The sequence below is a fragment of the Dama dama genome, chromosome 1 (assembly GCF_033118175.1).
Source record: "Dama dama isolate Ldn47 chromosome 1, ASM3311817v1, whole genome shotgun sequence".
Lineage (NCBI taxonomy): Eukaryota > Metazoa > Chordata > Mammalia > Artiodactyla > Cervidae > Dama > Dama dama.
In genome coordinates, this window is record NC_083681.1 from 60,720,367 (window position 1) to 60,736,306 (window position 15,940).

The 15,940-nt window shown below is 38.0% G+C and overlaps 1 protein-coding gene across 1 annotated transcript in view; it reads right to left on the reverse strand.

The window, feature by feature from the left end:
* The window catches only part of DCDC1 (doublecortin domain containing 1), a 455,120-nt gene that overhangs the window by 234,447 nt on the left and 204,733 nt on the right, over positions 1 to 15,940 (reverse strand). The window contains exon 10 of the mRNA XM_061149231.1: positions 10,253 to 10,423. Within this exon, the coding sequence (XP_061005214.1) occupies positions 10,253 to 10,423 (171 nt within the window). The remainder of the gene's footprint in view (positions 1 to 10,252; positions 10,424 to 15,940) is intronic.

The window sequence follows — 15,940 nt, forward strand, 5'->3', positions numbered from 1 at the left end:
ACAACCCTCAGATTGGGAGAAAATAATAGCAAACGAAGCAACAGACAAAGGGTTAATCTCAAAAATATACAAGCAACTCATGCAGCTCAATTACAGAAAAATAAATGACCCAATAAAAAAATGGGCCAAAGAACTAAACAGACATCTCTCCAGAGAAGACATACAGATGGCTAACAAACACATGAAAAGATGCTCAACATCACTCATTATCAGAGAAATGCAAATCAAAACCACAATGAGGTACCATTACACGCCAGTCAGGATGGCTGCTATCCAAAAGTCTACAAGCAATAAATGCTGGAGAGGGTGTGGAGAAAAGGGAACCCTCTTACACTGTTGGTGGGAATGCAAACTAGTACAGCTGCTACGGAGAACAGTGTGGAGATTTCTTAAAAAACTGGAATTAGAACTGCCATATGACCCAGCAATCTCACTTCTGGGCATACACACCGAGGAAACCAGATCTGAAAGAGACACGTGCACCCCAATGTTCATCACAGCACTGTTTATAATAGCCAGTACATGGAAGCAACCTAGATGCCCATCAGCAGATGAATGGATAAGGAAGCTGTAGTACATAGACACCATGGAATATTACTCAGCCATTAAAAAGAATTCATTTGGATCAGTTCTAATGAGAAGGATGAAACTGGAGCCCATTATACAGAGTGAAGTAAGCCAGAAAGATAAAGACCAATACAGTATACTAACACATATATATGGAATTTAGAAAGATGGTAATGATAACCCTATATGCAAAACAGAAAAAGAGGCACAGATGTACAGAACAGAATTTTGGACTCTGTGGGAGAAGGCGAGGGTGGGATGTTTCGAGAGAACAGCATCAAAACATGTATGTTATCTAGGGTGAAACAGATCACCAGCCCAGGCTGGATGCATGAGACAAGTGCTCGGGCCTGGTGCACTGGGAAGACCCAGAGGAATCGGGTGGAGAGGGAGGTGGGAGGGGGGATCGGGACAGGGAATACATGTAAATCCATGGCTGATTCATGTCAATGTATGACAAAAACCACTACAATACTGTAAAGTAATTAGCCTCCAACTAATAAAAATAAATGGGAAAAAAAAAAAGTTCCTGGGCTCAATATATTTCTTCTCAAGGAAATTGGGGGCTTTTTTGATGAGAAAAGCATAGTCACAACCCCCCAAATTCTATTCTACTAAGAAAATGAATATTATGCAATTAAATATGAGCCACATCATCAGACTTACAAATTCTCAGCCTCAGACATCATATTCTCATCTTTTAGTTGAGTGTATGTTTTTTAATGCTATTTGGTTTCTTTTTTACATATTTGATATGCCTGTAAAGCTAATTTCCTCCCTGATGGGAATAGATACTCTGAGTAACTAAAACTATGCAGAAGTCATTTGTCTAGAGCAATCCATTTTTATTTTTTTTAATTCATTTTTACCATAAAACATTATCAAAACTGTAGGTAAAATCTTAAGTAGGAAGAGATGTATCATTTCATTTGCACTTATTAGAAAAGCTGCATTCATTTCTACCTTCAGATGATGCTTGATAATATTCATGGTGTCGGGCTAACATAGATGTCAGTGGGTAATCTAGAGGACGGGAGCATATGTAGGAAGTGAATCTCAGTGACTTGAGCATCTCAAACACTCTGTGAAAAAGCTAATTGAGAGGTAAAAACAAATTAACTGCTATGGAGAAGGACAATCTCCCCGAGAGAGGCAGTGTGCCTGCAGCAGTAAGGTTCAGTGGTTGCATTTAGTCTGTGTAACTGCTGGGACAGTAATCCAGCTCTGGCCTGTGGACTTTGCCTGCTGACTGCCCACCTGGCAATTCTCTGGGCACCTTCAAGGCTGTCAGAACTGCACAGGGAAAGCCTGTCTCATTACAACAGCTCTGCATGTGAGCGTAGGTACCGCCCAACCAATTGCTCTTCCCAGATTTTGATACAGATGCAGTTTTGCAGTTTTTCTCTTCATTGGGTCTAGGAAGGGAAGATTAGATCTTCCTGCACACAGAGATTTAACCTGGCTGCAGATGCCTTTCAGGAAATAGGTTAGGGTGAATATAGTGGTATCAGCCCTCCCGCAATAGGCCACAAAAAAAAAAAAAAAAAAAAAGAGAGAGAAAATAAGGCAAGATGGAAAAAAGCAGTGAAAGAAAAGAAGGTGAGATATTTCAGTGCCTACTGCAAATGGCTATTCATGAGATGTTGGTAGGTATTCATGAGTCTCAAGTTTATTTGCCTTCAAAATGGGCAGTCTGATATTTGCCTTCTTGGTGAAATCTACATATGAAAACTGATTATCTCCATCACATCTTGTCCAACATTTTATAAATGTTCTTGAAGTCACAACAATAACATTGAATATTCCAATTATACTACTCTAGACACAATTCCTTTGAAAATGAAGTTTTTAAGTTGGTATGTTTTACTACTTAGAGCATATTCTAAATTTGTTGTCCCCCTGTTTACTCAAATAATGTAGGTGAAATAACAGAGCAGCTCAGAAATTCAAAAACATATGTTGGATAAGTGGTTTAACAGAAAGACAAGGATCAAGGAATAAGGACATAACATGGATACAGAACAGTGATGACACCATACCAAAAAAAAACCTCATCACTTGACTTCAGTTATCTCCTTTTACTCATTTAATTGTTCCACAGATTCTTACATATTTAAATAAACTTTCTATTAAGCTTTATATATGATTGTATATGGATATATACAGTTATAAAACTTAAATACTCTTATTTAAATGATCACAAAACAGAGTGTGTTGTGTGTGCTAAGTCACTTCAGTCATGTTCAACTCTTTGTGACCCTATGGACTGTAGGCTCCTCTGTCCATGGGATTCTCCAGGCAAGAGTATTGGAATCGGTTGCCATTTCCTCCTCCATCTTCCCCACCCAGGGACTGAACCGCATCACTTTTGTCTCCTGCATTGGCAGGCAGGTTCTTTACCTCGAGTACCACCTGGGAAGCCCACAAAACAGAGTACAAATCTCAAATGTTTCCGGGTGCCATTGTGCCTTTGATAGAGCAAAATCAAGTCTCCAAAACATAAGAATGGCCAGGAAGGTATTAAAGGATCAATTTAGCATCTTTTTCATTATCAGTTAAAGCAACCCATTTTCTAAATATAAACAAACCTGTAAGTTAAAATGAAACTAGAGTAAAAAGCTGAGCAGACCTACACATTAACTTTACCATCTTTGAAAGGTGTCATACTGTTTCAATTAAACAATCACAGACTTGAACTCAGAAGGTGTTTCAGGTCTCTCTGCCTCTTCCCACTGTACCTAGCACAATGTCTTGTGGACACATGTACATAATAATGTATGGACTTACTGGACGATTCATTTTAAATTTTCTTTTATTCTGTAATTGGAAGAATAAAAATGGTTAGATACATACTACCTAGAGGAGGCTTCCGTGGTGGCTCAGACAATAATCTACCTGCGATGCAGGTGACCTGAGTTTGATCCCTGGGTTGGGAAGATGTCCTGGAGAAGGAAATGGCAACCCACTCCAGTATTCTTGCCTTGAGAATCCCATGGACAGAGAAGCCTGGTGGGCTGCAGTCCATGAGGTCACAAAGAAGAGGACACAACTGAGCGACTAATACTTTCACTTTCACCTAGAAGATGAACAAGGTGCTGGACAAACTCATTTTTTAAAAGTAAATATCTGAATTATCTCTTTTCAAAAACCTAAATTTTTATGCTAGGGAAGAATATGATAACCAAGCAATATAAAAATATAAATGCTAAAAAAAAAATCTCCAAATCACAGACCTATGATTCTTGTTTTTATCCAGGTTACTAAATTCCACCATATTTTGCTTGCTCACAGCCAGAGTGGATTCATGTGAAATTAGTGAAGATTAAGCTTCAGGACCCGTATCTTGCTCCAGCTCTGAGTGCTGGGAGCTACAGAGCGTCAATATAGGGTGGAGAAGCCAGAGAGTAATCAGGGAATATTTCAATGTGAGAATGTCTGATAAGCTGCCTTAAAACATTTCAGAAAAAAAGGATCTGAATCTCCAAGTCTGTAATAACTGTTGGGATTTATTTTCTCAACCTAAACAACTACCCACTTTCAGGCCTAATTTTAAAGAAGCTCCTCTTCCCCAAATTTTACAGAAACTGGATCTACCTCTACTGGCAGTAAATGGAACACAAACCACAGATCATCATTGACCAGCTGTGTGTGAAAAGCACTAATTTCCGTGAAAGGACGTCCCTGTTCCCATCTTTCACTCACTCCCTGTGTTTTCTCCCACCTACTCACACATCCCACACTCTGCTCATCAATTCCTAGTTAGATCATCCACCTTTCTACTAGCTTTTCCACCCACCATCCCCTACAGATTTGCTAATACCTTTTCCTATCAATTCTTTCTTTGCTGCTCTCCCAGGGAAATGCTAACATTTCTGACAGCATCTCCATGGGGATGAAGAGGAGGAGGAGTTGCGGCGAAAGAACAGAACTGGGAAGGCAGAAGCCAGTGAGCCATGGTTGTAGCAGATGGTCTCACAGGGGCTGAAGGTGATGCCAGTGACAGGGTATGTGGGGTAAGAGAAGGTTTGGAATAGTAAGCAATTGCTCCAAAAGCTTGTTACCTGAAGGGCTTCATAAATTATGCCACATACTGAGTGTGACCACTTAAGGTAAAAACAGTAAGAAATCTCATCACCCTAAAAGGTCTTAAGATGTGATGGAAGGAAAATGTACCAGAATACAAAAAAAGTGCACACGGTGGTTGTGACTACATGTGAATGCATATGGAAATGATATGCAAGGGTCATATAAGGAATAATGTGAATATAGGTGATATAACTTTTTTCTAAAATTCTTCTAATATGTTTTCAATTCTTTTTTTTTAACAAGGAACTTTCCCATGGCAGGGGTGGACTTTGAAACCTAGACTGTTCTCAGTCTTCTGTCTTATACATCTATTTGAACTTGGTACTGTATTATGCAAAAATGGAACTGAGGCAATGTGGAACAATGAGTGTGTCCTTTGAAAAAATGATCGTCTAATATTAAGACCTAACCAAAAGCTGCTGCTTTTAAATTACTAATGAGAGATATGATGAGGAGAAGAAGCTCAGTGAAGAAGTGAAGGCAACCACACACAATAATAAAAAAAAATGCACCAGGGGATTTTTTAATCACTCCTTGCATACAGCTCCTAGTTGAACACCTCGAAGCTCTAGAAGATGATGATGACTCAAATATATTATGTTTGGTTCTTGAAGTTGAGTCCTGGGCTCACATCTACATTCAACAGTAATGCAAATCATCAAACAGAAAATAGTAGAAAGATAATCATTCCAATTCATTCTTTCATCACGATGAAGAGAAAAGGGGAAAATAAGTTTTACTAGAGCCATGGCTTACAGTTATAAATGGAAAATGCACTGACTGATTGATTGATGTATCATCTAACAGTCTGCAAAGCTCATGCTATAGACAGGATAAAGTTGTTCATAACAACAAAAGTCCTGGCCTTTGCACAAAGTGACTCAGAGGTAACTGGGCTGGAGACAGTGCTCCAAAAAAGGGCAGCTCATTCACACTCCATGGAAACAGTTTGGCCAGGCTATGATATGAACTGATTCTGGAATTAACAGAGCACAGTTTGCTGCTAGGACCTGTGCTCAATATCTCTCCAATTGGAAATAGCAAATTCTCTTCACCTAGAGAGGTCTTCCCTTGTGGCTCAGCTGGTAAAGAATCCGCCTGCAAAGAGGGAGACCTGGGTCCGATCACTGGGTTGGGAAGATCCCCTGGAGAAGAGAAAGGCTACCTAACTCCAGTATTCTGGCCTGGAGAATTCCATGCACTATATAGTCCATGGGGTCACAAAGAGTTGGACATGACTGAGTGACTTTCACCTCACCTAGAGAGTATGAAAAACTCCTCAATTCTAAGAGATTTGCAATGCTGAATACTTAGGATATACTTTGCTAATCCAGTTTTGTCTCTACTACCTGGTTATTTCAGATGTAAGAACTAGTTTAGAGAACTACAGATCTCAACTTCTTTTCCAGCAGTCCAAACATCTACTCCCAAAAATATAGGGGTTGGAGGGAAAGGAGAGAATACATTACCACAAATAATACACAATAATTTATTTATAATGTTCCATTTAATTATATATGAGAAATGTGTCAATCACTCAGGTCATCCATGACCAACTTCCCTTTCTAAACTAATTACTGGAAACTCCGCTATGCCCTGTACTGCACACGACCCTGCCTCTCCCCACTCAGTAGTTACAGGTGGTTGAGTTAATGTCAGGGACCTAGATAAGGCTGGACTGATGCAAACAGATTCTCGATATAAATGATTTGAACTAGGAGACACAAACACTCTATTCAAATGATGATAACCATTTAAATTAAAAAGTTAGGGCCAGAACAACAACAAGGGGCCACAATTTTCCTCATATACTAACAAAGGAGTAAAAAGAGAAAGCCAGCTTGCAGAAAGAAAAAAGGAATTTCAAAGCTCAGAAAGATAAGGAGAGGGAAGATCATAGGGCTTCAGGAGAAAGAGGTATGGAAAATAAGTGACTTTCTTGTCAGAATCAGCTGTATTTCCTGATTTTCAATTTTGTGAGATTTCTTTACATGTTTTCAACAAACCCTCCTTTTATTTGAAATAGTTTGAGAGGGTCTGTGTTGCAGGTAATTGTTTTCCTGTAAACACAAGATTTCTGTCATAGAGCTGATGGGAAAAGAGGAAGCTCAAAAGAGGGGAGAAATAAAATGAAAGTTCCCTATACCCGTCCTGGCACAGCTCTGACAGGGAAAGGCAAATGTTGAGCTCTGAAACAAAGAAGTACTGTTTTCAGGAATCTTTGTTTTTGTGTTGTTTCATTTTGTTTTTTCATTAATTTTTTTCCTTTTTTAATTGAAGTATAGTAGCTCAGATGGTAAAGAATCCACCAGCAATGCAGGAGACCAAGTTCAATCCCTGGGTCGGGAAGATCCCCAGTAGCAGGGAATGGTTGCTGAGTGCTTAGTCGCTCAGTCATTCTCCGGGCAAGAACACTGAAGTGGGTTGCCATTTCCTTTTCCAGTACCCACTCCAGTATTCTTGTCTGGAGAATCCCCTGGACAGAGGAGCCTGGCCGGCTATAGTCCGTGGGTCCCAAAGAGTCGGACACAACTGAGTGATTAAACACACACATACACACACAGTTGACATACAACTTTAGTTTCAGGTGTACAACATGGTGATCTGATACATATGCATTATGAGCTGATCACCATGATTAAGTGTAGTACCCATATGTCATCACATAAAAAAGGTATTGCAATACCATTGACCATGGACTTCCCTAGTGGCTTGGACAGTAAAGAATCTACCTGCAATGCAGGATACCCACGTTCTGTCTCTGGGTTGGGAAGATCCCCTGGAGAAGGGAATGGCAACCCACTCCAGTACTCTTGCTTGGAGAATTCCATGGACAGAGGAACTTGGAAGGCTATAGTGCACAGGGTTTGAAACAGTGGGACACGACTGAGTGACTAACACACACACACATTGATTATATTCTCTGTGCTACAGATTACCTCCCCCTGGCCTATTTATTTAATAACTGGAAGTTTGCACTTAATGCCCTTTATCTAATCTGCCCAATCCCCCACAACCCCCACCCTGTGGTAACCACAAGTTTGTTCTCTATATCTAAGTCTGTTTTTGTTTTGTTTTATAGATTCCACATATCAGTTCAGCTCAGTTCAGTCACTCAGTCGTGTCTGACTCTTTGCAACCCCATGGACTGTAGCCCTCCAGGTTTCCCTGTCCATCACCAGCTCCCAGAGCTTTCTCAAACTCATGTCCATCAAGTTGGTGATGCCATCCAACCATCATATCCTCTGTTGTCCTCTTCTCCTCCTGCCTTCAATCTTTCCCAGCATCAGGGTCTTTTCCAATGAGTCAGTTCTTCACATCAGGGGGCCATGAAACTATGAGCCATGCTGTGCAGGGCCACCCAAGATGGACGGGTCATGGTGGAGAGTTCTGACAAAATGTGGTCCACTGGAGAAGGGAACGGCAAACCACTTCAGTGTTCTTGCCTTGAGAACCTCATGAACAGTAGGAAAAGATTCCACATATAAGTGAAATCACATAGTATTTGTCTACTTGTCATTTCATTTAGCAAAATACCCTGTGGGTCTGTCCATGTTGCTGCAAATGACAAGATCTCATTCTTTTTATGGTTGAGTAACATTCCATTGTGTGTGCGTGTGTCTGTGTCTATGTGTGTGTATGTACATATAATATATATAAAACATCTTTATCCATTTGTCTGTCAATAGATACTTAGGTTGCTTCCATTTCTTGGCTATTGTAAATAATGCTGCAATGAACATAGCAGTGCATTTATCCTTTCAAATAAGTATTTTTTTTCTTCCTTAAGATAAATGCCCAGAAGTGGAAGTGCTGAACTGTATGGCAGTTCTATTTTTAACTTTTTGAGGAACTTCCATACTGTTTTCCGTAGTAGCTGCACCAATTTACAATTCCACCAACAATGTTCGAGAATTTCTTTTCTCCATCATCCTCATCGACACTTGTTTTTTGTTATCTTTTCGATAACAGCAATTTATGACAAGTATGAGGTGATATCTCATTGTCGTTTTGATTTGCATGTCCCTGATGATTAGTGATGTTGAGCATCTTTTCATGTGTCTATTAGCCATCTGTATGTCTTCCTTGGAAAAATAACTATTCAGGTTCTTTGCCCATTTTTTTAATTGAATTGCTTGTGTTTCTCGACATTGTGTGAGTTCTTTATATAGTTTGGATATTCATCCCTTCTTGGACACATCTTTTGCAAACATCTTCTCCCATTCAGTATGTTTTTTTTTTCATTTTGTTGATGGTTTCCTTTGATGTACAAAAGATCTTTTGTTTGGTGTAGTCCCATCTGTTTATATTTGCTTTTGGCACCCTTGCCTGAAGATCTCCAAAAATATATACTGCTAAGACTAAGGCAGCACACAGGAAGCATAGTTCTAGGAGTTTTATGGCTTCAGAACTTACAATTAGGTGCAAAATGGAAGCCTGGATCTGTAACCAAGTCAGAAATCAGCAAAAGAACTACTGGACTACAGCAACACTTGACCTTGATGTCTTGAACGTCACTTCCTCAACCTTTAGCTGACTAGCACAGACTATAAGAGATAAATTATCATTTGTTTATCTTGGAATTACACTTCCCCAAAGGTCAATTTTTATATGGTAATATTCTCATTCAAATTCCAAACAAGGAATTCCGTTAAAGAGATAAGTTATAGACAGAAAATATAATGTTTACCATGTTACTTGCAGAATAAGACTGGATATTAAGGGGAACTGTAGAGATAAAGGCTGATCAAAATACAATTACTTTGAATATTAATAACATTCAAATATAAACATAATCAAAAGGAAATGAAAGTTGTAGTAATGGTTCTTTAGAGGGAAAGTTCCATGCTCAGATTAATTTTACTAATTATAGTCTTTCAAAATATGAGATTATAGAACAATCTTAACCTGAAATACTTAATATGGATACACTATTATGATAAAAGTATTTATATAAACTTCCAGTACATAAACCACTTCAGCTGAATATGAATTATTTTTTTCTCTTCCAAAGATGCAATAGCAAACAGTAGTCTAGGACATTTAGCCATCTTGTCCTGACAGATAACCAATTCACCTTTTTTCCCAGTATATTCTGAAGTATTGATTTTCCCAAGTGAACTCAGACATGTGTCACACTTATCCAATACAGATCTTTTTCCTTGGAAATGTAGTTTGAACATCAATCAGTCACCTGGCCTTTCACCTCTAATTCCTATTGCCACTGTCTGTCAATTATTAAAGCTTGTCCATTTCTCCAAATAAGTTATTCTTAAAAACTGAAATACATAGTGACTCCTGTGAAAAATATATGTTTCTTAGAAAAGCACACAAATGTTCAATGATTAAATTTCTTCATTAAAATTACTTCTCTGGGTTGAAAACTAAAGTTTATAAATCCATAATTCAAAGACCTCTATGTTTCTTTTAAAACATAGTTCCTCAGTGGTAATATTAGCACTTGTAATCCAAACTCCAGTTTGAGGAAGACAACACAAAAAGAAATTCAAGCTGAGTGGCATTGTTACAAGGGTCTCCAAATGGAGCAGAGTGTTTTGTCTCTGGCTGAACCCATTGATAGTCACAGAATGACACCCACCTTGAGCTGCAGTCCTCCTGGGATAAGAGTGTTTGCTGGAAGGCTTTTAATGTGTTGGTAGACGTAAGAGGAGAATTGCTCCTGCTCAGCCTGTAATTGGGGGCCAAGTTTAGAGAGATGACCTCTGTTGCTTTTGATAGCTGTCTGCAATTCATCAATCAGCCTGTTCACCTGAAGGGGTTAAATTACAAGCGTTGTTAGCAAGTAGTAATTGTTGATGTCACACCTATTAGATTTTTGAGTGCCTAGTTTGATGTGGGGGAAAAGACTTCAATATAAGAATTTGAGCATAGGTCTATGTTCAAGTAAAGTGAATAGATGATACATACATTCCTTCATTAACAAATTTTATTTATGGGAAGATTTCTAATTTTGCATTTTAATAATATGGAACAGGTACTTATTTACAATTGCTTTCTAGATACAGAAAGAAACATATACATCTTACAAGGACTTTCAAGCTGCTTAACAGAATAAGACCTCTCTAAGACTTTAAATAATCAAATATATGTATCAATGACAATATTTAATTCTATTTTATATACCTTACTTTCTAGAATATTTTATTTTGCCATCTGTAAGTTACCTTTAAATTTTTAATACATATGTTAACTTTATTAACATTGTGTGGGCCTTTTAAATGAAACAATTTATTTTCTTCCTTCCAAATGCTTCAAAATACCATTTTCCAAATTTCAGAAATATAATTTTTCAAAATATCCATACTTCAAAGACAATATTCTGAATATTCTAGACAATATTTTGAATATATATATATATATTTCAGAATGATGCATAGAATTTTTTCAGAAACAGCAAAGGCTTAGAGACATTTACCCTTTGTATTTAAATTTCTGGATTTCTAATTAACATACTTAAGAGACATGAACTTGACTTATGGATTCCTAGAAAGATATGCAGAGGACTCAAAAATAGTAAGTTAATATTTTAATCCATATAGTTAGAAAATTAAAATCATTACAATTCTTTGACTTTTCATTATGCTATATAACCTTATATTCTAATAGACTGGATTCTTACATAAACATTGATCGATATAGGGTAGTGACCAAAAGAGACGAAAAGCAGAAGTTCAGTTTATCCATGACTCTTTAAAGTGATCAAATTGGACCTGTTTAGAGTTGTGAATGACTCTGAATAGGGCATGGACTTTTTGAAATCTCGAGTTAAAATCCTGGCTCTTTCATTTGCTGGCTGAGAGATTTTGAATAGGTAATAAGACATTCATCCACAAGTGAGGACTAATACTGACCTTACCATACTAAGAATTAGATGAGACTAAAGGATGGACAACACAATGGCTAATCTATAAAGTCTCATGTACATGTTATATTATTACAGTGTTTACGTTTTTAAACAGAGTGGTTTTCTGCATAGTAAGTTTTAACTGTCTTTCTTGGTCTTGAAAGTATCACATAGATTCTCAGCCCTACTTCAGCGTCCACAGGTAAAAGAAGAAATCGTTCTTCAACAGTCTCTCATGTACTGACAGTTCATTCTCTTTCTGTCTCAGCTAAAAATATGGCATTTGTCCCAACCAACTCTAACTGCCAATGATTTCTATCCCTCCCACAAGAATTTCAGGAAAGTAAATGAAAGCAAGTTTGTACTGTTATCCATATGATCTGAACACTTACTTTTCTATTTTGCTTAGTTAGTTTGAAACCTATACATATGATAATGATATTATGTATATATACATATATAATACTCAATTATATTTAACTTTTCCCAAGAATGATGTTAAAGTGCTGAACTCAATATGCCAGCAAATTTGGAAAATTCAGCAGTGGCCACAGGACTGGAAAAGGTCAGTTTTCATCCCAATCCCAAAGAAAGGCAAAGTCAAAGAATGTTCAAACTAGCACACTACTGCACTCATCTCATGTGCTAGCAAAGCAATGCTCAAAATTCTCCAAGCTAGGCTTCAACAGTATGTGAACCGAGAACTTCCAGATGTTCAAACTGGATTTAGAAAAGGCAGGGGAACCATAGATCAAATTGCCAACATCCATTGGATCATAGACAAAGCAAGAGAATTCCAGAAAAACATCTACTTCTGCTTCACTGATTATGGTAAAGCCCTTGACTGTGTGGATCACAACAAACTGGAAAATTCTTAGAGGTGGAAATACCAGACCACCTTATCTGCTACTGAAAAATCTGTGTGCCAGTCAAGAAGCAACAGTCAGAACCAGACATGGAACAACAGACTGGTTCCAAATTAGGAAAGGAGTACGTCAAGGCTACATATTGTCACTATGCTTATTTAACTTACATGCAGAGTACATCATGCAAAATGCCAGGCTGGATGAAGCAAAAGCTGGAATCAAGATTGCCAGGAGAAATATCAATAACCTCAGATATGCAGATGATATCACCCTTATGGCAGAAAGCAAAGAGGAACTAAACAGCCTCTTGATGAAAGTGAAAGAGGAGAGTGAAAAAGCTGGCTTAAAGCTCAACATTCAGAAAACTAGGATCATAGCATCTGGCCCCATCCCTTCCTGGCAGATAGAGGGGGAAACAATGGAAATAGTAACAGACTTTATTTTCTTGGGCCCAAATCACTGCAGATGGTGACTGCTTACTCCTTTGAAGAAAAGCTATGACAAACCTCAGCAGCATATTAAAAAGCAGAGATATTACCTTGATAACAAAGGTCCATCTAGTCAAAGCTACAGTTTTTCCAGTAGTCATATATGGATGTGACAGTTGGGCCATAAAGAAAACTGAGCACCGAAGAATTGATTCTTTTGAACTGTGATGTTGGAGAAGACTCTTGAGAGTCCCTTGGACTGCAAGGAGATCAAACCAGTCCATCCTAAAGGAAATCAACCCTGAATATTCATTGGAAGGACTGATGCTGAAGCTGAAACTCCAGTACTTTTGCTACCTGATGAGAAGAGCCAACTCACTGGAAAAGACCCTGATACTGGGAAATATTGAAGGCAGGAGGAAAAGGGGATAGCAGAGGATAAGATGGCTGGATGGCATCACCGACTAGATGGATATGAGTTTGAGCAAGCTACCGGAGCTGGTGATGGACAGGGAAGCCTGACGTGCTGCAATCCATGGTGTTGCAAAGAGCTGGACATGACTGAGCGACTGAACTGAACAGACTGAAGAACTTTAGAAACATATGCATATAAGAAAACTAATTTAAATTATTCCTTTTTTTTTTTGGTGTTTTTCTTATTTGTCCCTATGTGACCAACCACTTGCTTTCTTTAAGCAATGCTTTCTTCTAAATAAAGTGTTGGCAAACTTTGTAAGAGCCAGATAATAAATAGTTTCAGTTTTGTGTTAAAATGTCTCCATCAAAACTACTCAACCCTGAGGATTTCCCTGGTGGTCCATTGGCAAAGACTCTGTACTCCAAATGCAGGGGCCCCAGGTTCAATTCCTGATCAGGTAACTAGATCCTACATGACACTTCTAAATATTCCATATGTTGCAACAAAGATAGAAAATCCCTCATGCCATAGCTAAGACCCAAAGCACCAAATAAATAAATAAATATTAAACAAACAAACAACCATTTGACCCTGCAGTTCTACTTTGTAAGCAGCCACAGACAATATGTAAACAAATTGACAAGGCTATGTTCCAATAAAACTTTATTTAGAAAAACAAGCAATGGGCTGGATTTGGCCCCTGGGCTGTAGTTTATCAACCCTTCTTGTAAACACATATATTTCCTCTCCTTCCTTGCTTTTCTTATAAGTAATACTCTGGCCCAAGTCTTCATCTCCTCATGCCCTCCCATTACTGGCATTATCAAAATAAATACTGAGTGGTCCCTGTCCTAAACTCTCCCTCTCTAAGCCATCCTGCCATCTCCACCTAATTAATCTACCTCCAATAGTATAACGAACCTTCCAAGTAGCTCCTGCCTCCCCTCCTACCCTTCACCAACCCTACTGCCTTCTTCATCTTGCTCTTCAAGATTCAAGACTTTTTCTTACTTTCTGAAACAAATTTCTATGCCTCCCAAATACAGTTAACTCTATAAGAAAGTTGCAAAACTTAAGATATGGCAGTGATAACTGAGTCAATTTTAGTCAATGTTTTCATCTTTATCTTTACCATACTCCCTTCTAGCAGTATGATCCTCAAAGATGATGGATAATAGTATCTATCATACCAAAGCTAGAGACCAAAGCAGACCAGGTGACTTGCTCTTACAGTTATCTGACAAAAATTAAATCTAATATTCAAACACCTTAAATAGATTCTACTTGGGCTTCCCAGTAGAGTAAAGGCAAAGAATCTGCCTGCCAATACAGGAGACACAGGAGTTGCAGGTTTGATCCTTGGGTCAAGAAGATCCCCTGGAGAAGGAAACGGCAACCTACTCCAGTATTCTTGCCTGGAAAATTCCATGGACAGAGGAGCCTGAGGGGCTATAGTCCATGGAGTCACAAAGAGTGGACATGACTGAGCATGCACCCACACTACTTCTGAAAAGCACCGATCCTCTCTGAACCTATACCCGGTACCATATAATTCAAAAAGAAACAATTTTATGTAGTCTTCAAAATATACTAAGCAACATGCAATATATTTTGCTAGTCAAAAATACTTCTCTCTATAATTTTATATACTGTACCTAATGCTATAGCACGCCATCAAAAGAAAAAAAAGGAGGAATTTCAGGCTTTGATTTGAGAGCATTTTTATACATGACTGGCTTTACTGTCACAATTCATAGCCTTTCACTGATAGGGGATTTCATGTGACATCAGAAATCAACCAACCATACAATCGATGATGTCATTTGCATTCTAAAGGGCTATTGGTTAGAGCCTTGAAGTTTCATTTTCTATAAATTCTTTGTTGCTTCAAAAATTTTCTCTATCATTTTTGCTATTTTCCTTGGCTGTATGATTATCTGTTAATGTATGTGAAGCAAAATTATACTAATTATGACCTATTTTTAATAACTTAAAATTATCAAATAAGATGCCATAGCAAAGATTAACTTACATCTTAAACATAGGAGAACATATATCAAGAATTCTGCCACTGATGTTTTGATAAAGTTTCCATCCAATTTTATTCAAACTTTGTTACTTTACATATTCATAAGGCCTTTTATTCTGAAAGTGCTACATTTTTTCTCAGTTATTATGATAACGTGTCATGTTACCCTTAAAGATAACACTATGCATGAAATAATTCATATACCAAAACTGGGTAGGTAAAACAATATTTCTGAATCATTTTACATATCATGTTTTTTTTTTTCAAATCACAGATGTTGCTAAAAGGGGGAATATGTTTAAAATTCCTCATCATGAATCTTTTTTTCGTGCAAATCCCTTTTTTTCCTCCCTCTCTACAAAGGCAATGTGAATGGGGGTAAAAAAAAGACAAAACTTGACCTTTTGTGATCCCAGCATTAATGGGTCTGTTCATAATTCAATCTATGTGTGTGTGGGAGCATCCATGTGGAAACATAGAGGCCTGAGAGACATAAAGCCTTTCCCTTTAAACATTATCTGACCCTATCAGTCCCATTCACAAAAGAAGGCTTACGTATGCATATGTTGAAAAAAATGCACCATCTCATTGTGCAGTAGAAAGCCTACACATTCTACTCTTCATTCTCTGTGGAAATGCAGCACGGAAGTGACACTTGTACAGAATTTGGGAGAGTGACAA